Source organism: Littorina saxatilis, linkage group LG14 (assembly GCF_037325665.1).
Source record: "Littorina saxatilis isolate snail1 linkage group LG14, US_GU_Lsax_2.0, whole genome shotgun sequence".
Lineage (NCBI taxonomy): Eukaryota > Metazoa > Mollusca > Gastropoda > Littorinimorpha > Littorinidae > Littorina > Littorina saxatilis.
In genome coordinates, this window is record NC_090258.1 from 45,217,204 (window position 1) to 45,243,519 (window position 26,316).

Here is a 26,316-nt window from a genome sequence, read left to right on the forward strand (position 1 = left end):
AAGAAGCTGTGTAATTCTGCGTATGACCAGAATTAAAATATGTCTACAATATCTTAATTACTTAAGAGATAAGGAATACTTAGTAGACAGAGCAGACAGTGTTTTAAGTCTGCCGTAGTAGAAACTATAACTGGTTTTTGTTGACTACACTAGAGCCGTGAGTAGATACGTGTAAACTAGATATCGTGTGCCTGTGAGTCCACGAACTGTTTTTGTAGTTTTATACCTCAGTGAAGGATAGAGAGTTTTGTCATTGCAATTGGGTACGAGATTGTCATCTCGAGTGTTTTTTTGCCTACCAAAACTGTGAGTACTGGATTTTTGAGTACCTAACATTTATGTTCATGATTGTGTGTATTTGTGTGTATGCTGTTAAGTGTTATACCTGTATAATACAGTGGAGGGAACCTACATTTGGAGTTGTGTTTGTTTCTGTATGATAGCGTACTAGCGCATTTGCATTCATTCACATCTTGGAAAGGACGGTCTGAAGATGAAATGATTTTTACACAGGCTATCAACACAACATCTTGGAAAGGACAGTCTGAAGATGAAATGATTTTTACACAGGCTATCAACACCACATCTTGGAAAGGACGGTCTGAAGATGAAATGATTTTTACACAGGCTATCAACACAACATCTTGGAAAGGACAGTCTGAAGATGAAATGATTTTTACACAGGCTATCAACACAACATCTTGGAAAGGACGGTCTGAAGATGAAATGATTTTTACACAGGCTATCAACACAACATCTTGGAAAGGACGGTCTGAAGATGAAATGATTTTTACACAGGCTATCAACACAACATCTTGGAAAGGACGGTCTGAAGATGAAATGATTTTTACACAGGCTATCAACACAACATCTTGGAAAGGAAGCGGTCTAAAGATGAAAGGATTTTAACACAGGCTATCAACACAACAACCCCCCGCGGGTTAGGGGGAAGAATTTACCCAGCATGTCGTAAGAGGCGACTAACTGATTCTGTTTCTCCTTTTACCCTTGTTAAGTGTGTCTTGTATAGAATATAGTCAATGTTTGTTAAGATTTTAGTCAAGCAGTATGTAAGAAATGTTAAGTCCTTTATACTGGAAACTTGCATTAAATTACATATCTTTACCCAACTCACATATAGCAATTAACTCTAGTTCAGTGCTGGTAACGCTGTACGCGTCCCCTTGGTAACAAGGGAGACCACTCTAAAAAAGAGTGACCAATCCCATAAGGCCAGACTAACAACAAGCCTGACTTCCGTATGTGTGCGCATACGCCGCCATTTGTATTCATTCCACACTCAGCGTTCAAGGGAACTGGTCGCTATCTATGTACGCTCCGGCTGTTGTCAGCTTTATGCCTTAGTCTTTGTACTTTGGCTTTACCCCTTGGTCTGCTGTGCTTGCTTCTTCACCTGATGCTGTTTGGGTGAGGTCTTTCTTGTTTTGTGAAACTTTGGCGACACTTTGGTCGCAATTTTCGGACTTGTAATATTTTTCAAAGAAAATTTTTTTGTGAGTTCGTTTTGTTATGGCGGAGAACGCCAAGAAGCAGTCCAGTTCGAGACAGGTGACTGCTGCAGCTTCTCCCACTAAGAAAGTGTCTAGAAAGAGTAAGAGTGCCGGAATAACCGCTATCTCAGTTCTAGAACCAGTTTCTAACAAATGCATTGATGTTCTTGTTGATAATCCGCCGGCTGACATTGTGCCTTTGAAGGTTAAAGACAAGGTTAGCCATGTGGTCAAAGCTGTCGTTGATTCGGGGGCTCCGGTTAGTTCTGGGTTGTTGCCCTCGGATGTTGCTTCTTTGTTGCTTACGTTAAGTTCGCAGGTTTCGACGTTGGCGGCAGATTTGACGTCTACTAGGGCGGAGCTACGCGCTCTTCCTTCCGGTGTGGTGGATGCGTCATCACTTGCTCGGATCCGGTCTTCACCTTCCGCTTCTGCTTCCGCTTCCGCGGCTGCTTCCGGTTTCGTCACTCATGCCGACGTTCATGCTACGCAGGACGGTGACTGTCGACGTGTGTCGTTGGTGAACATGCCTGGGCATGTCAAAGGTTGGTCTACCCCACGAGTAGCCGGGTTCTCCGGCGAAAGTGGGTTGCGTGCACAGGAGGATGAGAATGCGTGCTCGCCGAGCAGCGAAAGTCCTGACAACCCAGCCGATCCTTTGGGCGTAAGCGCCAGGTCGGTGGGGTCGGAGGGCCCTGTGCAGCGTAAGGATTTGTCAAAGCCCTCTCGGTCAGAGCATAACGGGGATCGGACTTATCCTCTTCCGCCCGGGTGGCAGGAAGTTGTTGGCGTAGCCGACTCTCGGTCTGACCATGCGAGTCTCTCCGGGGGTCAGCTTCCGGAATGCTCTTTGGAGCAGGAAGGAGACGTTGACGAGGGTACTTCCGTTTCGGCGGAAGACACTCAACCGAACATGCCGTTTAGGCTGTCAAGTGCAGTGTCACTGGCGGCCGAGACGGCATTTAGGTATTTTCCGGAAGGGGTGGCTGAGAGTTCTTTAAAGCTTCCTCCACCTCTCTCCGCTTTTGATGATTTCCGGTCGGCGAAGGAACACAAGGTTCGCTTCATCTCCATCTATTGCTTTTGAGATGGCGAATGTTCGCAAGATTAGACGTGGTCCGCCGTTTCCGCTGTTGACTCAACATAGCGAGGCTCCGGACGTTGTCATCCCTTGACTTGCGAAGGTTGGGGAGCAAGCTGCTTCCGGTTTCCGGAATGGCAAGCTGACTTCGCAGCCTGTCAATTTGATTGACTCGTTCGCATTGCCTCCGGCGGTACTTCCGGTTTCACCGGAACTTGCTGTGTTACGGGAAGACGGCTACGGTAAGGACAAGCTTGTCCCATACACTGACGCTTCCCTTGCGGCTGTGGAGGAGACAGGGAGATCTTTGTTGGAACTCTCCTCTGTTTCTGAAACTTTGCAGAGGTCTTTGTCGAGGTCCATCGCTACCTCTTTGGATCCATTTGAGTTTCGCTTCGATGCTTCCTCTGTGGATGTGACCACTCTGTTGTCTACTCTGGCTAGAGTTTCCAAAGAGCAGATGTCTCTGTCTGCGAAGCTTTACACACATGCCGTCCTTGCCCGGAGGTCTGCGTTTTTGGCAGGCTCTAGGATTAGGGACAAGACCACTGTTGAGAACTTGAAGAATTCTCCATTCTCAGAGGGTGCTCTTTTGGGGCAGTCTTCCCTAGACGCTCTCCAGAAGGAAACTCAGGACGCGAGGGATCTTGCCATATCCCGTATCGCGCTTCAGGGTTTGCCGAAGACTTAGAGCAAGCCGCAAACTCAGTCGTCTAACAAGCCTCAGACTTCTTCGTCTGGCGGCGGTAAGACTCAGACTCAGTCCTTTGCCTCGAGGGGTAGGGGTCGCGGAGCGCCTTACCCTAAGAGGGGACAGTCTTTTGGCGGCTCTAGGGGGTCGGGGCGCAAGCCTCACCCCCAATGATGCTCCCCCGAACCTCTCATCCCGGTAGCCCCCGCACTGGTTGTAGCGGGCGGCCCGTCCAGGGCCCTCTCTTCCTGGCTGCAGCTGGTGGACAGCAATTAGTGGGTTACGGGGATGGTGCGTTCGGGGTTCCGACTTCTCTGGTCAGGGGAAAAGGCACCTCTTACCAGGATAATGCCGCCATGCAAAGCTCCAAGAGACTTAGAGGCAAGGGCTGCTGTACAAAAGGAGGTGACAGCCCTTCTCCTCAAGGGGGCAATAGAGGAAGTCACGGTTTTACGGCCGCCGGGGTTTTACGGCAGACTCTTTGTAGTGCCGAAAGCCTCGGGGGCATGGAGACCGGTGTTGGATCTATCGACTTTGAACAAGTTCCTTCGGGTAGTGAAATTCACCATGGAGACTCCGGTCTCAGTACGGGAGGCTCTGCGTCCAGGGGACTGAGCAACGTCGGTGGACTTAACAGATGCGTATTTCCACGTCCTGATGCATGTCACAGACAGGAAATGGTTGCGTTTCCCCTGGGGAGACACGGCCTATCAGTTCAGGGCACTTCCGTTCGGTCTATCTCTCGCGCCATGGATCTTTACCATAGTCGTTCGACAACTTTGCTCTCTGGTGAGAAAAGAGGGTGTGCGCCTCCGTGCGTACTTGGACGATTGGCTGATCCTCCATCAGGACAGAGATCTTTGCGGGGTCCATACTCGGAAAGTCGTCAGTCAGGCAGCTCAGCTCGGCTTTTCGATAAACCTGTCAAAGTCGGAGTTGGATCCATCCCAGAAGTTCTCATATCTAGGGATGGATTTCGACACCCGAGATTGGTCTGTCCGCCCTTCTCAGAGAAGGGTGACCAAACTCCAGGACTTGATCCGCTCGCTTCACGGAGAGAATCTGGCCAGTGTACGGGTTTTGACATCGGCCCGTTGCCAGAGAACGAACTCTTCACAGACGCCTCTCAGAGGGGGTGGGGCGCTCACCTGGCGGAGCATATGTCGATATGACGTCAGGGGTTTGGGACTCGGCTCAGTCCTCCCTGCACATCAATGCGCTGGAGTTGGAGGCAGTTTCTTTGGCCCTCCAAGCTTTTCTGCCTTTCCTGAAGAACAGTCATGTCAGGCTCCACACAGACAATATGACTGTGGCGTCTTACGTAAACAGGCAGGGAGGGACACGGTCTCTCAGTCTTTCAGACAGTGCTTGCCGCATCCTGACGTGGTGCGATTTGTGGCACATACAGCTGTCAGCGGTTTACCTGAAGGGCAGCTTGAACGTCCTTGCGGACACACTGAGCAGGGGAGACAAGGTTGTCCATTCAGAGTGGACTCTGTCTCATCAGTCCCTGCAGAGACTTTGGATACAGATCGACAAGCCGTTGATCGACTTGTTCGCAACAAGATTCTCGGCGAGGCTGCCCCTTTTCGTGTCCCCTTTCCCAGATCCTCTGGCGTAGGGAGTGAACGCTCTGGAACTGGACTGGTCAAACCTGACAGCTTACACTTTCCCGCCGTTCTGTCTGTTAGGCAAAGTTTTGAGGAAAGTCGATTTGGAGAGACCAGCGCTGGTGTTGGTTGCCCCATTATGGCCAAGCCAGCACTGGTTCCCGGACTTGCTGCGACTGGCGGTTCGACCGCCTATCCCCCTCGCAGTAAGAAAGGGAGAACTCTTGCAACCCCGGTCAGGCATCCCTCACGAGAATCCTCAGGTTCTAAACCTACACGGTTGGATTCTGTCAGAAGCTCTTTGCTTAGGGCAGGGGCATCTTCTGCCACTCTGAATTTTGTGAAGCATGCCCATAGGGAGTCGACTAGCTCGGTGTACTCCTCTCATTGGTCGTCCTGGGTTACATGGTGTGAACGTAACGGGGTTAGACCCCTGTCAACAAGATCTATGCAGGTGGCCAATCATTTGGCCTGGCTAGCAGATCAGGGTGGGTCTTCTTCTTCCCTTCGCGTTAGAAGGTCAGCTATCTCCTCAACGCTGCGGCAGCTAGGTCACAAGATTACTCTCAGTGGAGTCATTTCTAGTGTTATTAAGGGAGCCTCCCTTAAGGCCGCTCGTTCAAAGTCTCAGCTCCCAGCCTGGGATTTGTTGCTGGTTTTGCGTTTTTTTGGCATCAGATGAGTTTGAACCTCTTCAGTCAGCCAGCCTGGTTAATTTAACACGCAAGGCCGTTTTTCTGGTTTTACTCGCGACTTCTCGTAGAGGTAGCGAGGTGCATGCTTTGTCTGGATTAGCGAAAGATATCTCGACTGAGAAAGATGGGTCTATTTCACTTAGGTTTAGGCCGGATTTTCTTGCGAAAAATCAGAAACCAGGCCAAATCTCTCCTGTCATTAACATTCCCCCCTTGAGCAAAATTCTTGCTCCTGGAGATCCAGACGTAGTTAATTGTCCTGTGAGAACGCTCAGCAGTTACCTGTCGCGGACTCGGCACATTCGTTCAGAAAACCAGAAGCTTCTCTTTATTTCACTGAACACAGCAAGGTGTAAGGATATCGCAAAAACAACGTTAACCAAGTGGGTCTCCACGTTGATCAAACAAGCTTACGCCTGGTGGATAAAACAGTCGGGAGATGTTAGGGCAGTGCTGCCTCTCACTTCGGCAAGAACACATGAGGCAAGGGCATGGGCCTCCTCTTTGGCAGTCCTCCGGTCGGGCCGCTTGGCCGAAGTTCTGGAGTCTGCGTACTGGCGATCTGAGGATGTGTTTATTAACTATTACCTCAGAGACGTCTCCTCCTTGAGACAGGACGGCAGTTCCGGGTTGCCTGCTATGGTAGCCGCAGGACAGGTCCTACTTTCATGATTTTGGTGAGTACCCGCCACCTATAGTAGCAATCTGCTATATGTGAGTTGGGTAAAGATATGTAATTTAATCCAAAATTTTAATAATAAATTTTCATTTAATTAATATATTCCCGCAGTGGGGCACTGCGGTTATGAAATTAAAAGCCCCTCCTGTTTTTGGAACCGCAGGAGCTTTCTAGTTTGCTGTTAGGTACATTTTTGGTTCCTCTTTCCTGTCATGCTCTCTTTTTCTTCATGAATTCTTTTCTTTTTTCTGCCTTCTTGCTCATTCACCTGTATTTTTTCCAAAAATCTCTTCTCTTGCCGCTTGTCTTGCGATTCATGTATAGTTTAATCTGTTAGTGTTCTGATGTAAGTCCAGCAGTAGATAGGTTAAGCCTATTTTAACATACTGGAAACTGGTAATCTTCCAGTAGGTATTAATTTAGTTTTACTAAAGCCTGCTGGGACACAAGTAATGGGTTAGTGCATTTGTAAACAGGAATCGCTTGACAAGTGGCCCCCTTCATCCCCCCCTTCCTCGTCCTGATATGGCTCTGCGTAGTCGGCTGGACGTTAAGCAACAAATAAACAAACAAACAAACAAACAAAAATTAATATATTTACCCAACTCACATCGTTTATTCCCTCCCGCCTCCCCGCTGTGGTGGTATGGGGGTCTAAAAAAGAAGTGAGTTGGGCTTCGTTTTGGAATGAATACAAATGGCGGCGTATGCGCACACATACGGAAGTCAGGCTTGTTGTTAGTCTGGCCTTATGGGATTGGTCACTCTTTTTTAGAGTGGTCTCCCTTGTTACCAAGGGGACACGTACAGCGTTACCAGCACTGAACTAGAGTTAATTGCTATATGTGAGTTGGGTAAGTATATTAATTAAATGAAAATTTATTATTAAAATTTTGGATTCTCCCAGTAAGGTCATATATTGTACTGCGTTGCAAGCCCCTGGAGCAATTTTTTTATTAGTGCTTTTGTGAACAAGAAACAATTAACAAGTGGCTCTATCCCATCTCCCCCCTTTCCCCGTCGCGATATAACCTTGAACGGTTAAAAACGACGTTAAACACCAAATAAAGAAAGAAAGAATCAACACAACATCTTGGAAAGGACGGTCTAAAGATGAAATGATTTTTACACAGGCTATCAACACAACATCTTGGAAAGGACGGTCTGAAGATGAAATGATTTTTACACAGGCTATCAACACAACATCTTGGAAAGGAGGCGGTCTGAAGATGAAATGATTTTTACACAGGCTATCAACACAACGTCCCCCCGCGGGTTAGGGGGAAGAATTTACCCGATGCTCCCCAGCATGTCGTAAGAGGCGACTAACGGATTCTGTTTCTCCTTTTACCCTTGTTAAGTGTTTCTTGTATAGAATATAGTCAATGTTTGTAAAGATTTTGGTCAAGCAGTATGTAAGAAATGTTAAGTCCTTTGTACTGGAAACTTGGATTCTCCCAGTAAGGTAATATATTGTACTACGTTGCAAGCCCCTGGAGCAATTTTTTGATTAGTGCTTTTGTGAACAAGAAACAATTAACAAGTGGCTCTATCCCATCTCCCCCCCCCCCCCCCCCCCCCCCCCTTTCCCCGTCGCGATATAACCTTCGTGGTTGAAAACGACGTTAAACACCAAATAAAGAAAGAAAGAATCAACACAACATCTTGGAAAGGACGGTTTAAAGATGAAATGATTTTTACACAGGCTATCAACACAACATCTTTGTTGTTGACCTTGTTGTTGACCTTGTGTTGCAGAGTGAGGCAGGGTGGATAGGGTTTGACCGTGTTATTGACCTTGTGTTGACGTTGTGTGCAGAGTGAGGCAGGGTGGACAGGGTTTTACCGTGTTATTGACCTTGTGTTGCAGAGTGAGGCAGGGTGGATCGGGTTTGACCTTGTTATTGACCTTGTGTTGCAGAGTGAGCCAGGATGGATGGGGTTTGACCTTGTTATTGACCTTGTGTTGACGTTGTGTTGCAGAGTGAGGCAGGGTGGTTAGGGTTTGACCGTGTTATTGACCTTGTGTTGACGTTGTGTTGCAGAGTGAGGCAGGGTGAATAGGGTTTGACCGTGTTATTGACAGTGTTATTGACCTTGTGTTGACCTTGTGTGCAGAGTGAGGCAGGGTGGATGGGGTTTGACCTTGTTATTGACCTTGTGTTGACGTGTGCAGAGTGAGGCAGGGTGGATAGGGTTTGACCTTGTTATTGACCGTGTTATTGACCTTGTGTTGATGTTCTGTTGCAGAGTGAGGCAGGGTGGATAGGGTTTGACCTTGTTATTGACCTTGTGTTGATGTTGTGAGGCAGGGTGGATAGGGTTTGACCTTGTTATTGACCGTGTTATTGACCTTGTGTTGATGTTCTGTTGCAGAGTGAGGCAGGGTGGATAGGGTTTGACCTTGTTATTGACCTTGTGTTGATGTTGTGAGGCAGGGTGGATAGGGTTTGACCTTGTTATTGACCGTGTTATTGACCTTGTGTTGATGTTCTGTTGCAGAGTGAGGCAGGGTGGATAGGGTTTGACCTTGTTATTGACCTTGTGTTGATGTTGTGAGGCAGGGTGGATAGGGTTTGACCTGGTTATTGACCTTGTGTTGCAGAGTGAGGCAGGGTGGATCGGGTTTGACCTTGTTATTGACCTTGTTATTGACCTTGTGTTGATGTTGTGAGGCAGGGTGGATAGGGTTTGACCTTGTTATTGACCTTGTTATTGACCTTGTGTTGATGTTGTGAGGCAGGGTGGATAGGGTTTGACCTGGTTATTGACCTTGTGTTGCAGAGTGAGGCAGGGTGGATAGGGTTTGACCTTGTGTTGACCTTGGGTTGCAGAGTGAGGCAGGGTGGATCAGGTTTGACCTGGTTATTGACCTGGTTATTGACCTTGTGTTGACCTTGTGTTGCAGAGTGAGGCAGGGTGGATAGGGTTTGACCTTGTGTTGACCTTGTGTTGCAGAGTGAGGCAGGGTGGATAGGGTTTGACCTTGTGTTGACCTTGTGTTGCAGAGTGAGGCAGGGTGGATCAGGTTTGACCTGGTTATTGACCTGGTTATTGACCTTGTGTTGACCTTGGGTTGCAGAGTGAGGCAGGGTGGATCGGGTTTGACCTTGTGTTGACCTTGTGTTGCAGAGTGAGGCAGGGTGGATCGGGTTTGACCTTGTGTTGACCTTGTGTTGCTGAGTGAGGCAGGGTGGATCAGGTTTGACCTGGTTATTGACCTGGTTATTGACCTTGTGTTGACCTTGGGTTGCAGAGTGAGGCAGGGTGGATAGGGTTTGACCTTGTGTTGACCTTGTGTTGCAGAGTGAGGCAGGGTGGATCGGGTTTGACCTTGTGTTGACCTTGGGTTGCAGAGTGAGGCAGGGTGGATCGGGTTTGACCTTGTGTTGACCTTGGGTTGCAGAGTGAGGCAGGGTGGATCGGGTTTGACCTTGTGTTGACCTTGTGTTGCAGAGTGAGGCAGGGTGGATCGGGTTTGGTGCAACGTGTGGCGGCTGTGTCATGTCTGTGCTGTTTGCAGCGTGAGTTTACTTTGTAGTATCATGTTTTGTGTGTGTCAGTGTGTGTGTGTGTGTCAGTGTGTGTGTGTGTCAGTGTGTGTGTGTGTGTGTCAGTGTGTGTGTGTGTCAGTGTGTGTGTCAGTGTGTCATAGAGAGAGCTGTGTATGTTTTGTGTGTGTGTGTGTCAGTGTGTGTGTGTGAGTGTGTCATTGAGAGAGCTGTGTATGTGTGTGTCACGAAGTGGTTTGCATGTGAATTTATTATGCGTGTTCTGCCCTTTTGCACTGTCTCTACCCTTTCACACCAAACACTTCAAAAACAGAACTTGGGAGGATGCAGGCTCATTATTTCCTCAACCAAAACATACTTCTTCACTTTAAATACATCAATACGAACAACTTTTCAACACACAGTTCGCACAATCTTCCAGCTTTCACTCAAGGCATGTAAATACATATTATAACAATACTTTCTCAAATATAGATTAACGCACACAAGAAGGTACCAACAGACACTCACGAGTTCGTCTCACGGCTCACTGCATGTCGCCAGTTCACTTACTTGTCCCGCTGAATCGTCGTAGAATAATGAATTCAGATGCCAACACACAGAGATGCTAACACACACCTTTCGCTGAAGATGCCAACACACACCTTCCACTGAAGATGCCAACCCGCACCTTTCACTGAAGATGCCAACACACATCTCATGGAAGATGCCCACACACACCTTCCAGGTTTCTCCCCGAGAAACCCTTCCGCCCGTAGCTGAAACAACCGTCGTCAGCTACGACCGGTATCGATGAAGACTCCACTCGTCTAGTCATCTGCGCAGAGGTGGTCCCTTGCTTCCACCGTCGTCTAGCGCTTCTCTCGTGTAAGGTCCCTCCCTTATACGCCATGGAAATCCCTCATGGAAACTCCTAAAGAATTTAACCAAGTCTTAATACAACATTCTCTAAAACCATCTCTTCTTCCAAACGTTCATGTACCACTCATACATTCTCGTTCATTCCACGTTCACATTCCGTACAGATTCAATATCCAAACTAACACTTAATCAATGAATAACACTCCCCATACAAAGCATGACCGTCTTAAACATAACATAAATGCCTAGCAATTATGTTCAAGAAATTCCCCATGAAAAACCGTGAAACAATTACATCAAGAATTCTCTCAACGCTTCACACTAAGATTGGGTGCACTTTATACACACTAACCTTTACGCTCCAGCTATGTATTCCAACGTCACTAATATACAACATAGTAAATCATTTACCTTAAGAGACCCGTCTCTTGAAAGAGTACTTGTTCCCAGAACAAGTCTGACACACGCTGAACAACCTTCCCGGTTGGAAATCTCACACGCTGTGTCGTTATTTACCTCAGACCAGCTACATGTCTCAAACACAACTCACATCAAGCTAAGCCAGTTTTGCGTGCAACACCTGAAACACGTGAATAACGCCAGTCCGGTCAGCTACCCTCGCCTGTACAACATTTAGGGAGGTTAAAAACACGACGTGGTTTCACCTCACAAATATGCTACTCACATCTTTGTGACATCCCCCTTCCCGGGGAAAAAAGAAAATTCTTGAGTTTTCTTTTGATCAAAACAACCTTCTTTTTCCACACATCCCATAAACCTGTGGTATGCTCTGATCTACGAATGACCTGGACAACATGTCTGTCAACGTATTCCTGTCTCATGCTATTGGATGAACCTCGAATGCTAATTCTTGCCGTTAAAGACACCACCGCATCACATGTTTTGAAAATGTCAACCATCTTTCCAAACACCTGTTCCATATCATCCTTTTGACTATCTGTCAAACCAGGATCAAAAACAATGTCTCCGATTGTCTCTTCCTTCCCCTTAGGCAATGTAGGTAACGGCAACGTTTTCCTCTCCTCAGTCAGAGGTAACACTGCAACCTTTGCCTCTTCACCTTTACTTGAGACAACACCCTGACTGCCCCAGTCAGATCTCAGTGGAATGTCTTCGCGAAACCCACTACTTACTTCCTCAACATCAACAACTTTCTCTGCACAAACTGCATACTTCTCATCCTCTCGTGACACACTCAACACCTCTTCCAATGTCTCATCTTCTCTCAGCAAACTTCCCAGATCCTCCTCGTTAACCGACAAATCAGGAGTAACCACATTTTTCAATGGCACCGGGGAATCCTCCAGTTTCTTTTTGGCTTTTGCCCTACTCGAACCACACACGACCTTCTCAAGTACCACCTCTTCAGCGATTTTCTTGTGACTTACATCAGCACACAATCCAACACCCTGCGTATTCCCAAGGAATAAATCTACTCTGGGTACCACACCCCGAAGATTACCTATCACTAGGTCAGCGACTGGGTCTGTGAGCACGCAACATTTCAACTTTCCCTGAAAATATGGGGTATCGACAACCACTTCCGCCAATGGATACAAATCAATCCGTCCACTGAAACCCTTCACTTTTTGGACCTCTCCCTTTATGTACTGGCTTGGTAAGACCAACGACTTCCTTACCCCAGCTACATTAGCTCCTGTGTCTCTCAGTACTGAAACTTGCTTCCCATTAACGATACCTTCCGCTAATGGCAACGACCCGAATGCTGCCGAGCTTACCAACACTCCAGCGTCCTGACAATCCGCTACCGACTTCGCTGAATATGCTACCTGAAAACATTCTCTAGCGTAATGGCCCAACTGCCCACATCTGTAACATGTGTCCTGATTTTGCTGTTCCGTACCCGTACCTCTAGTACTTCCTTGCTGCCAACCTCTTCTACCCGGCCTACGATCATCTCCTCTGCCTTGAAACCTGGTATTTCTGCTCATACCCTCTTGTCTTCTGCCACTATCACCTTGACCTCGATTGTAAGACTGACCCGATCCACGATTCTGATTGAACGCTACGTTTCCAGTCCCCAAAGGATTTACTTGACTCTTTCTGGCCAAACATTTATTTGGATGGGCCGATTTGTACATTTCTGCGCTAGCAATCATGTCTTTTGAATTTTTACAATCACGTTCTTTCAAAAAGACTGCCAAATCAGTGCATACACTGGTAAGAATCTGTTCACACAACACAAAATCAAACAAAGCTTCATATGAGGTTTCTATATCCGACAACCTCAACCAACGGTTGAACAAATGCGTCATCCTTGTTACGTATGTGCCAAAACTTTCATCAGCCTCTGGCTTCGTACTGCGAAATTTCTCCCGAAATCCCTCTCGAGTGCACTGAAACTTCTTCAATAGCTCTTTCTTCAAGTCTTCATACGACAAAGTACCCGTTGAAAACAATGAATGAAACAATGACAAAGCTCCACCCTCCAGATAAGCTGATAAGTATGTAGCCCACTCTGAATCACTCCATTTGTTCGCCTTTGCATGCGTTTCAAATCTGAACAAGAAACTGTCAATGTCATCTTTATCTTCCTTGAACATGGGGAGTTTTGGGTACTGGGGCCTGATGCTGGGACCTGATCTCCCACCTGCATTTCCACCCGTACCTTGCTGCGCTTCTGCTTTCTTAAACTCCAAATCCATTTTCCTCGCTTCAGTATCTGCTTCTAGCCTCTTTGCATCCAATTCCATTTCTAACTTTCTTGTCTCAGCCTCAACTTTCTTTGCTTCAACCTCAGCTTCTATCTTCTTTGCCTCAACCTCAGCTTCAGCTGCTACTTTCTTTGCTTCCCTTTCCTGAATTCTCTCTTCTCTATCCATATGATCCTGAGCAAACTTAAACAAATCTTCTGCCTTTAAGCCATGCTTCTCTCCCAACGCCAAATAATGATCATATGTGCTACCACCAGTATCACTATGCTCAGCCATCTTTACAATGTCAAAATATCAAAGTAATCTCACAGTAATACAATGGATCAAGTAACACAAGTTTCACGAAATTGCTTTAGGTATCAAAAGTTGTGTCATACACCAATTTCTCGCAATACTAAACACACACAAAAGAGTATCATAAAATACTAAACTAACAGAAATCTTGTGCCTTTTTAAACACAATCCTCAAATTGTTTACTACTTAACTATTTACACAACCAGTCTCAAAAATAAACAATAAACTTTATAGAGTTCAAAAAAAAAAAATTATAATTTAGAAAATATCAGATTAAACAATCAATAGCAGCTTCAAACACTTGTCAATCAATGTCAAACTTAAACTAACAACTTTAGAACATCAACAACAACAAAAATAAAAAATAAATTAACTGGAAATTTCAAAGTTTCTCAAACCCAAATAACACACTTTAAATGAAAAATTCAATTCCACACACCACTAACCAGCGTCAGATCCTTTAAGGAAAATCAATCGCCAGAGCAAAACCAAAACAAAATTTAAATGTTCACAACAACAACAACAAAAAATGTACCCAAAAATTTGTCCAAGTACACATGTTTACAAATTACTACTAACTCAAAAAAACAAAACAAATTTACAAAAAAAATAAACAAAAAACTTTCCCCAAACCAACAACTAAATATCAAACAATAGTATAGGGGAGATAATCACCCTATTACTAACCCAACTACAAATAGGAAAAACAATAACAATAATAACAAAAACACTTTTCAAGCCACACAACTAAAAAAAAAATCAGAGTCCAAACAAAAAAAAACACAATTTCAGAATTTATACACAAAAAAAAAAATGGCACACCCTATACTATTTTATTTAAAATAAGCCTGCACCTCAACGACAACAATCATACACAACAATCAATCCAAGATAGAATCTAAGAAAAATAGTTTTTAAAAAAAACTTATAGGAAAGGGAGCTAGAATTTAGATAGAAAGATAGATGATAAATACACAGAACAGGAAGCAAACAGAAACTAAGGCCCTCTCTACGTACGAACTATACAACTACGTAGACCCCTAGAGCTGGAGAGGGGGTGTCCAATAACATACACATAAACAAACACTACAACACGCAAAGTATCAAAGTATGTATAATTAGCTACACTAAGGCACTTCTTTCTCAATTTCTCACTTTTCTCCAATGAAAGGGAAGCAACTGCTTTTTAACTACAACAAAAATCTATCCTTAGAAACAAAAACCTATTTAGGGCTAAATCGGGGTCACCACTGTCACGAAGTGGTTTGCATGTGAATTTATTATGCGTGTTCTGCCCTTTTGCACTGTCTCTACCCTTTCACACCAAACACTTCAAAAACAGAACTTGGGAGGATGCAGGCTCATTATTTCCTCAACCAAAACATACTTCTTCACTTTAAATACATCAATACGAACAACTTTTCAACACACAGTTCGCACAATCTTCCAGCTTTCACTCAAGGCATGTAAATACATATTATAACAATACTTTCTCAAATATAGATTAACGCACACAAGAAGGTACCAACAGACACTCACGAGTTCGTCTCACGGCTCACTGCATGTCGCCAGTTCACTTACTTGTCCCGCTGAATCGTCGTAGAATAATGAATTCAGATGCCAACACACAGAGATGCTAACACACACCTTTCGCTGAAGATGCCAACACACACCTTCCACTGAAGATGCCAACCCGCACCTTTCACTGAAGATGCCAACACACATCTCATGGAAGATGCCCACACACACCTTCCAGGTTTCTCCCCGAGAAACCCTTCCGCCCGTAGCTGAAACAACCGTCGTCAGCTACGACCGGTATCGATGAAGACTCCACTCGTCTAGTCATCTGCGCAGAGGTGGTCCCTTGCTTCCACCGTCGTCTAGCGCTTCTCTCGTGTAAGGTCCCTCCCTTATACGCCATGGAAATCCCTCATGGAAACTCCTAAAGAATTTAACCAAGTCTTAATACAACATTCTCTAAAACCATCTCTTCTTCCAAACGTTCATGTACCACTCATACATTCTCGTTCATTCCACGTTCACATTCCGTACAGATTCAATATCCAAACTAACACTTAATCAATGAATAACACTCCCCATACAAAGCATGACCGTCTTAAACATAACATAAATGCCTAGCAATTATGTTCAAGAAATTCCCCATGAAAAACCGTGAAACAATTACATCAAGAATTCTCTCAACGCTTCACACTAAGATTGGGTGCACTTTATACACACTAACCTTTACGCTCCAGCTATGTATTCCAACGTCACTAATATACAACATAGTAAATCATTTACCTTAAGAGACCCGTCTCTTGAAAGAGTACTTGTTCCCAGAACAAGTCTGACACACGCTGAACAACCTTCCCGGTTGGAAATCTCACACGCTGTGTCGTTATTTACCTCAGACCAGCTACATGTCTCAAACACAACTCACATCAAGCTAAGCCAGTTTTGCGTGCAACACCTGAAACACGTGAATAACGCCAGTCCGGTCAGCTACCCTCGCCTGTACAACATTTAGGGAGGTTAAAAACACGACGTGGTTTCACCTCACAAATATGCTACTCACATCTTTGTGACAGTGTGTGTGTGTCAGCGTGTGTGTGTCAGTGTGTGTGTATGAGTGTGTCATAGAGAGAGCTGTGTAGGTGTGTGTGTGTGTGCGTGAGTCACAGAGAGAGCTATATATGTGTGCAGACTGGCTGATCGCCTGAAGCGAGCGATGAAGTGGTTCGTGGTGCTCTTCTATGCTCTGGGCACAGCGGCTTTTCTCACCTTCGCCCTGGCCGCTGACAGTATTATACACTTAACTCCAGGTGGGGGTGCCTTTGGATTTGTCAAGTCATTTTGAGCTTAGGGGATTTATTTTGCTCTGTTGTGGTTTTGCAGATGTTGGGGGAGGGGGGGGGGGGAGTGTGTGCATGTCTGGGTATTAAGAAGTGTTCCATTCTGAGCAAAGAAAACCTGTCCCCTCATTATCTTCCCTGTCTCTGCTTCAACCATGTGCATCATACAACTCTGCATTTATGGTTGGAATACGTGTGTGGCCTTTCTTTCAGCCATGTACATCAATCAATCAACATGAGGCTTTTATCGCGCGTATTCCGTGGGTACAGTTCTAAGCGCAGGGATTTATTTTTTAATTTTTTAATTTTTATTTTACATCATGATCTGTGTGTATTCTGTCAGCCATGTACATCATGATCTGTGTGTTTTCTGTCAGCCATGTACATCATGATCTGTGTGTATTCTGTCAGCCATGTACATCATGATCTGTGTGTTTTCTTTCAGCCATGTACATCATGATCTGTGTGTTTTCTTTCAGCCATGTACATCATGATCTGTGTGTTTTCTTTCAGCCATGTACAGTCGAACTCGCTTAAGACGAATCACTGGGGATCGGAAAAAAAGTTCGTCTTAACCAAAATTCGTATTAAGAAAATTGATCGATTTTTTTTTAATTTTTTTTTTTAAGTCTTGTACATTTTATGGTGTTTCAATTTGTTTCTTTCGCAACTTTCATGCTGCTTCACGTTTAGACAATAAAGTGACATATTCAGGTACATGTTCATGTGTGTCTCATGTTGAGTGATGATTGTTGAGTTTGAGTGAGAGTGAGCACACAGATGTTTCATCCAGTTGTTACGTTTTTGGTCACACACACGCGCACACACTGACACTGTCCACATTCGCGGTGTTCCTATCATTTGTCCGGAATCACTTACCTTGGCGACGGGTAGCAAACCTTGGCCAATTTAGTTTTTTTTTGTTGTTGTTGCAACATGATGTTCACATCCAAATCGAAAGCACTGACTGACTGATAAACTATCGCGAACCGGCGAACGCAAACGTTGAGAGTGTGGTTTCCCTTGTCCAAGGGAAACCACTCTGGCATCTATATTTTTTGGCAATGGCTTCCGTTCGATGTTTCGTTTTTGGTATTCGCGAAGGAAATAAACGTCAGTCAGTCATTCATGTTCAGTGTCTGAGCTATCAATCACTTTGATTCTAAATTTGAAATTGTTTTGTGAGTACAGTGTAATCAGTTTAACTTTATTCAGTGATCGGTTGAGCAATGGTTCAAGCAGTCGACGCAAGGGAAGACTTTGACACACGTGTATTCAAACTTCTCAAATTCCCATGATATGTCGATCTCGGGACGAGTTTAAAGATTTCGTCATAAGCGTGAGTAAATTACAGACATTATGCATGCTTGGGAATCCAAAAAGTGCTCGTTATAAGCGTAAATTCGTTATAAAGAATTCGTTTTAAGCATTTTTTTTAAGCATGAAGAAAGAGGTATTCAGTTGGGAACTTAAAACTAATTCGTTATAAGTAAAAATTCGTAACTAGCGTGTTCGTTTTAAGTGGGTTCGACTGTACATCATGATCTGTGTGTATTCTGTCAGCCATGTACATCATGATCTGTGTGTATTCTGTCAGCCATGTACATCATGATCTGTGTGTTTTCTGTCAGCCATGTACATCATGATCTGTGTGTTTTCTTTCAGCCATGTACATCATGATCTGTGTGTATTCTGTCAGCCATGTACATCATGATCTGTGTGTTTTCTGTCAGCCATGTACATCATGATCTGTATGTTTTCTTTCAGCCATGTACATCAGTGCCATCGTGGTTGGCACCACAGCGGTGTACGCAGCCACCCCGCTCATCTTCGAACTGACGTGCGAGGTGTGTTACCCCACAGGGGAGGGAACTGCCAACGGGTTGCTCACCTTGCTCAACAGCATCTTTGGGGGCGTGTTCCTGCTGATCATGCTCGATCCCAGTATAGGTGAGTGGTATTGTTTTTGGTTTTCTATCGTCTTGTGAGGTCACCCTCATGGAAATTCGGGCTGCTTCTCACTGGGGTAAGCGAGTTGCCATTCAGTGCAGTGCTACCCATTTTTGACTCACATGCGAAGCAAAAGTGAGTCTTTTTTGTACTCACCCGAGTCGTTCGTCCGTCCGGAAAACTTTAACGTTGGATATTTCTTGGACACTATTCAGTCTATCAGTACCAAATTTGGCAAGATGGTGTATGATGACAAGGCCCCAAAAAACATACATAGCATCTTGACCTTGCTTCAAGGTCAAGGTCGCAGGGGCCATAAATGTTGTCTAAAAAACAGCTATTTTTCACATTTTCCCCATTTTCTCTGAAGTTTTTGAGATTTAATACCTCACCTATATATGATATATAGGGCAAAGTAAGCCCCATCTTTTGATACCAGTTTGGTTTACCTTGCTTCAAGGTCAAGGTCACAGGAGCTCTTCAAAGTTGGATTGTATACATATTTTGAAGTGACCTTGACCCTGAACTATGGAAGGTAACTGTTTCAAACTTAAAAATTATGTGGGGCACATGTTATGCTTTCATCATGAGACACATTTGGTCACATATGATCAAGGTCAAGGTCACTTTGACCCTTATGAAATGTGACCAAAATAAGGTAGTGAACCACTAAAAGTGACCATATCTCATGGTAGAAAGAGCCAATAAGCACCATTGTACTTCCTATGTCTTGAATTAACAGCTTTGTGTTGCATGACCTTGGATGACCTTGACCTTGGGTCAAGGTCACATGTATTTTGGTAGGAAAAATGTGTAAAGCAGTTCTTAGTGTATGATGTCATTGCTAGGTTTAGCTGAAGGTCAAGGTCATGTAAAGGTCAAGGTCAAGCATGTGAGTCGTATGGGCTTTGCCCTTCTTGTTCTCTTTTTCAAAGCACGAAAACGAGATCACGCAACACTTTAACTTCTTTTCTGGCTCGTCTCCTGCTTACTTCTCTGAACTCCTCACCGTCTATTCTCCAGCAAGACAACTCCGTGCCTCTTCTGACTGTCGCATCCTTACCATTCCACACACCAAAACCAAAACATACGGACAACGCACTTTTACTTTCTGCGCACCCACACAATGGAATTCTCTCCCCTTTCACATCCGCCACTCTCAGTCACCCCAAGCATTCAAACGAGCACTTAAAACGCACCTCTTCAAGAAATACAACCCCTGATTTTGTTTTCTCAGTCCATCAGTAGGCTACATGTAGTGTATTTGTTGTTTTAGTGATAATGTATATAAACATCTAGGACTGTTTTCAGCATTGTTGATAACATGTTCTGTTTGATTAAGGGTATTCAGCTGGTATTTCCTTGTTTTTTACTAACTATTTTATTCATGTTTTTATTACTTAGTTAGTGGAAGAATCTTTTGTAATGTATGTGTGATGGTGTATGCTTTTAATTAAGCGTTGTTGACTATGAATGTAGATGTAAATGCTTGTATAACTGTGTTTTAATTTTAAGGGCAGACACCACAGTGAAAAAAGTAATTTTTGTGTTCCCTGGTCATTTTCGTTTTTTTTCTGATTCTGGATTTTGAACCTCTTCTGGTTACTCTGATGAATTTATTTTAGATCAGAATTAATCATAAACGGTCAGAACGGCTAAATGAAAAATGTATGTGTATGCAATTTTGCCTTGAAAAAAACACAAAACAGCACAAAAATGCGTATGTTTGGGAGTTGACTGTGAGTCAAACACATCGTCAGCGTTGGTCACGTTTGCATGACTGGAATGAGTTGTCTTCTCTTTGCTAAGATCAGTTAAATGTGTCAAGCGCAAAGAGCATAATTGTAAAGTTATGATGTTGCGCTATATAAATGCTCATTTATTATTATTATTATTATTATGTATGTGTTCATGTTTCCAAGCCCTGAGACTTTCACTGTGAACTTGGGATCTTTATCGTGCACATGCGTGTATACAGGGTTGTTCGGACACCGAGGAGAGTCTGCCTATAGTTGACTCTGAGAAATAAATCGTTTGCCGAAACGTAGGGGTCAAACCTACAATGATAACGACAACTGGTTTCATGCCAGTGCTGCTACCGACTGAGCGATCCCCCACGCTCCTGGAGGGTTGAATCTCTATCCTGACTGGTTGTGGTTGAAAGCAAGGCTCGCTCGCTCTGGTCAACAATATCTTGGGGGTTGGGAGGTTTTTTTTAGCCGCCGGCTATTTATAGCCCGGCTATACTTAGGTTTTGCTCTTGTGATTGTTTGAAAGTCTAGTTGATTGTCCAGTAAAGCATGGGGACTGTATCTCTGGTACTCTGGGGTCACTTGAGCTCAAATATGGCGAGTAGCTTGGAATTGTGGGGCCAAGGGTTTGTGCAAAAAATTACGTTTCTACTACGTTATGATAGGCTTACCGCCAGTGCGTGCGCAGGGGAATACCGCTATGACGTCACCGGGCTATGGGCTATTAGAGGTACCCATCCCAGTGGCGGGAAACGCCCGGGCTATAGGGAATAGCACACAAACCGGGCTATACCACATAGAGGTGTAAGCTTGATGCTATTAAGTTTTTGAGTCACTTGAGAAAAAGTGACTCTATGTAATCGGTCAGTGTTAGTCTGTCCGGCCGGCCGTCCGGCCGTCCGTCCGTCCGTCCGTCCGGCCGTCCGTCCGTCCGTCCGGCCGTCCGGCCGGCCGTAGACACCACCTTAACGTTGGACTTTTCTCGGAAACTATCAAAGCGATCGGGCTCATATTTTGTTTAGTCGTGACCTCCAATGACCTCTACACTTTAACGATGGTTTCGTTGACCTTTGACCTTTTTCAAGGTCACAGGTCAGCGTCAAAGGAAAAATTAGACATTTTATATCTTTGACAAACTTTTCTCGGAAACTATCAAAGCGATCGGGCTCATATTTTGTTTAGTCGTGACCTCCAATGACCTCTACACTTTAACGATGGTTTCGTTGACCTTTGACCTTTTTCAAGGTCACAGGTCAGCGTCAAAGGAAAAATTAGACATTTTATATCTTTGACAAAGTTCATCGGATGTGATTGAAACTTTGTAGGATTATTCTTTACATCAAAGTATTTACATCTGTAGCCTTTTACGAACGTTATCAGAAAAACAAGGGAGATAACTAGCCTTTTCTGTTCAGCAACACACAACTTAACGTTGGGCTTTTCTCGGAAACTATAAAAGTGACCGGGCTCAAATTTTATGTGAACGTGACTCATTGTGTTGTGAATAGCAATTTCTTCCTGTCCATCTGATGCCTCATATAATATTCAGAACTGCGAAAGTGACTCGATCGAGCGTTTGCTCTTCTTGTTTTACTGAGTTATTAGCATGGTATGCAAAGTTAAATGGAACTGGTAAGTACTTGTAGAAAGAGAGATTAATAAAAATCTCTACATCCTAACGGTAGGCAAACGGAAGATATTAGCTTTACACGCTTTTCACGTTTTTGGCACCCGGCCAGGAAAACAATGTCACAAAGATGTGAGTAGCATATTTGTGAGGTGAAACCACGTCGTGTTTTTAACCTCCCTAAATGTTGTACAGGCGAGGGTAGCTGACCGGACTGGCGTTATTCACGTGTTTCGGGTGTTGCACGTAAAACTGGCTTAGCTTGATGTGAGTTGTGTTTGAGACATGTAGCTGGTCTGGGGTAAATAACGTCACAGCGTGTGAGATTTCCAACCGGGAAGGTTGTTCAGCGTGTGTCAGACTTGTTCTGGGAACAAGTACTCTTTCAAGAGACGGGTCTCTTAAGGTAAATGATTTACTATGTTGTATATTAGTGACGTTGGAATACATAGCTGGAGCGTAAAGGTTAGTGTGTATAAAGTGCACCCAATCTTAGTGTGAAGCGTTGAGAGAATTCTTGATGTAATTGTTTCACGGTTTTTCAATGGGGAATTTCTTGAACATAATTGCTAGGCATTTATGTTATGTTTAAGACGGTCATGCTTTGTATGGGGAGTGTTATTCATTGATTAAGTGTTAGTTTGGATATTGAATCTGTGAATGAACGAGGATGTATGAGTGGTACATGAACGTTTGGAAGAAGAGATGGTTTTAGAGAATGTTGTATTAAGACTTGGTTAAATTCTTTAGGAGTTTCCATGAGGGATTTCCATGGCGTATAAGGGAGGGACCTTACACGAGAGAAGCGCTAGACGACGGTGGAAGCAAGGGACCACCTCTGCGCAGATGACTAGACGAGTGGAGTCTTCATCGAGACCGGTCGTAGCTGTCGACGGTTGTTTCCGCTACGGGCGGAAGGGTTTCTCGGGGAGAAACCTGGAAGGTGTGTGTGGGCATCTTCCATGAGATGTGTGTTGGCATCTTCAGAGAAAGGTGCGGGTTGGCATCTTCACTGGAAGGTGTGTGTTGGCATCTTCAGCGAAAGGTGTGTCTTAGCATCTCTGTGTGTTGGCATCCGATTTCATTATTCTACGACGATTCAGCGGGACAAGTAAGTGAACTGGCGACATGCAGTGAGCCGTGAGACGAACTCGTGAGTGTCTGTTGGTACCTTCTTGTGTGCGCTAATCTATATTTGAGAAAGAATTGTTATAATATGTATTTATTCCCCCCTCTGCTTCTTTATCTCTGTAAACTTGTAGGGGTAGTTATTTTTCGATAATGACCCAGCAACCAAACAAATAACGACCCAGCAACAGCCTGAATCCTCGATAGTGCAATGGGTTAAGAGGTTGTTCTGTTTCGGTACTACTTTTTGCGACTGAAAAGTTCCGAACGCTCTAATGTACGAAGTATACATCTCTCGAGCAAACAATACAAACACACCGCATTTAAATTAACAACTACAGGCCTGAACACATGAATCTCCATATAAAATCCATGAGTTCGGTTGTTTTCTGAATCTCATCTGCCGTGCTCAACAAGCCGTTCATCACAAGCAATTTCCCAAGGCAAGTAACTCATACTTTGTCTAGCGACAAGAGTAGTTCCCCTCCTTTTCACTCAGTTCCTTCGACAACAGACTGCAATCCGACGGTCAGTTTTCAACAATATTTCATTTAATAAACAGATCACACGCAACCAAATGCACACATCTCATCAATTTAAACAACATAAAGGGGTTTCATACACTATTTTCCCCAGAAAACTGAACTTCATACAGTTTTTAACGTTGGAACACGGGTGCAAAAGTTCGTCTGCTAGTCCCATTTGACGAAAAAACATTATCCTGAGCGATACCAAAACATATATACAGAACACACAATATCTGCCTTTGCCGCCACAGCAGAATAACAGCATATCTGTGTACTTGATTTTAGCCCAAAATAGGAAAACTGACAAGAAGTGTTAACAGAATGGAATGATTTGCACGGAACTATACAACCGCGCATTAATCGATCGCCTGCGCAGGTTGACTGGTTGAGAGAATAGGATTCGATCAAACTTTCGCAAAAAAACTCCTGTTTTCTTTGAATAACTGAAGAAAGGAGGAATAAAGAGGTTACACACCTCGTCTCAGTGATTATAAAAAATAATGGTCTCAGTTCGCGGTCATGAAAAAGCTCGCTAAAGCTCGCATTTTTCATGATCCGCTAACTTCGACCATTATTTTTGATAATCACTGAGACTCGGCATGTAACCTCTACTTACATGCCTTGAGTGAAAGCTGGAAGATTGTGCGACCTGTGTGTTGAAAAGTTGTTCGTATTGATGTATTTAAAGTGAAGAAGTATGTTGTTTTGGTTGAGGAAATAATGAGCCTGCATCCTCCCAAATTCTGTTTTTGAAGTGTTTGGTGTGAAAGGGTAGAGACAGTGCAAAAGGGCAGAACACGCATAATAAATTCACATGCAAACCACTTCGTGACAGTGGTGACCCCGATTTAGCCCTAAATAGGTTTTTGTTTCTAAGGATAGATTTTTGTGCTAGTTAAAAAGCAGTTGTTTCCCTTTCATTGGAGAAAATTGAGAAATTGAGAAAGAAGTGCCTTAGTGTAGCTAATTATACATACTTTGATACTTTGCGTGTTGTAGTGTTTGTTTATGTGTATGTTATTGGACATCCCCTCTCCAGCTCTAGGGGTCTACGTAATTGTATAGTTTCTTACGTAGAGAGGGCCTTAGATTCTGTTTGCTTCCTTTTCTGTGTATTTATTATCTATCTTTCTATCTAAATTCTAGCTCCCTTTCCTATAAGTTTTTTAAAAACTATTTTTCTTAGATTCTATCTTGGATTGATTGTTGTGTATGATTGGTGTCGTTGAGGTGCAGGCTTATTTTAAATAAAATAGTATAGGGTGTGCCATTTTTTGTGTGTATAAATTCTGAAATTTTTTATTTTTTTTTGTTTGGACTCTGATATTTTTTTTAGTTGTGTACTCTGGCTTGAAAAGTGTTGGTTTATTATTGTTATTGTTGTTCCTATTTGTAGTTGGATTAGTAATAGGGTGATTATCTCCCCTATACTAGTGTTTGATATTTAGTTGTTGGTTTGGGGAAAGTTTTGTGGTTAGTAATAATTTGTAAACATTTGTACTTAGACAAAATTTTGGGTAAATTTTTTTTTTTGGTTGTTGTTGTTGTGTGAACATTTAAATTTTGTTTTGGTTTTGCTCGGGCGATTGATTTTCCTTAAAGGATCTGACGCTGGTTAGTGGTGTGTGGAATTGAAATTTTCATTTAAAGTGTGTTATTTGGGTTTGAGAAACTTTGAAATTTCCAGTTAATTTATTTTTTATTTTTGTTGTTGTTGATGTTCTAAAGTTGTTAGTTTAAGTTTGACATTGATTGACAAGTGTTTGAAGCTGCTATTGATTGTTTAATCTGATATTTTCTAAATTATAATTTTTTTGTTGAACTCTATAAAGTTTATTGTTTATTTTTGAGACTGGTTGTGTAAATAGTTAAGTAGTAAACAATTTGAGGATTGTTTTTAAAAAGGCACAAGATTTCTGTTAGTTTAGTATTTTATGATACTCTTTTGTGTGTGTTTAGTATTGCGAGAAAGTGGTGTATGATACAACTTTTGATACCTAAAGCAATTTCGTGAAACTTGTGTTACTTGATCCATTGTATTACTTTGAGATTACTTTGATATTTTGACATTGTAAAGATGGCTGAGCATAGTGATACTGGTGGTAGCACATATGATCATTATTTGGCGTTGGGAGAGAAGCATGGCTTAAAGGCAGAAGCTTTGTTTAAGTTTGCTCAGGATCATATGGATAGAGAAGAGAGAATTCAGGAAAGGGAAGCAAAGAAAGTAGCAGCTGAGGTTGAAGCAAAGAAAGTAGCAGCTGAGGTTGAAGCAAAGAAAGTTGAGGCTGAGACAAAGAAAGTTGAGGCTGAGACAAAAAGATTAGAAACTGAGGCTGAGACAAAAAGATTAGAAACTCAGGCTGAGACAAGAAGGTTAGAAATGGAATTAGATGCAAAGAGGCTAGAAGCAGATACTGAGGCAAGGAAAATGGATTTGGAGTTTAAGAAAGAGGCGCAGCAAAGTACAGGTGGAAATGCAGGTGGGAGATCAGGTCCCAGCATTAGGCCCCAGTACCCAAAACTCCCCATGTTCAAGGAAGATAAAGATGACATTGACAGTTTCTTGTTCAGATTTGAAACGCATGCAAAGGCGAACAAATGGAATGATTCAGAGTGGGCTACATACTTATCAGCTTATCTGGAGGGTGGAGCATTGTCATTGTTTCATTCGTTGTTTTCAACGGGTACTTTGTCGTATGAAGACTTGAAGAAAGAGTTGTTGAAGAAGTTTCAGTGCACTCGAGAGGGATTTCGGGAGAAATTTCGCAGTACGAAGCCAGAGGCTGATGAAAGTTTTGGCACATACGTAACAAGGATGACGCATTTGTTCAACCGTTGGTTGAGTTT

At 43.6% G+C, this 26,316-nt stretch overlaps 1 protein-coding gene across 5 annotated transcripts in view; it reads left to right on the plus strand.

The window, feature by feature from the left end:
• Positions 1 to 26,316, plus strand: part of LOC138947868 (solute carrier family 49 member 4-like) — a 63,828-nt gene that overhangs the window by 23,512 nt on the left and 14,000 nt on the right. For 4 of the 5 annotated variants that reach the window (XM_070319427.1, XM_070319430.1, XM_070319428.1 and 1 more), the window contains exons 9-11: positions 9,724 to 9,791; positions 16,335 to 16,453; positions 18,251 to 18,433. In XM_070319427.1, coding sequence (XP_070175528.1) covers positions 9,724 to 9,791; positions 16,335 to 16,453; positions 18,251 to 18,433 — 370 coding nt within the window. Of the gene's footprint in view, positions 1 to 9,723; positions 9,792 to 16,334; positions 16,454 to 16,996; positions 17,281 to 18,250; positions 18,434 to 26,316 lie in introns of those variants that run through there. The other variant, XM_070319431.1, reaches the window with a different exon arrangement.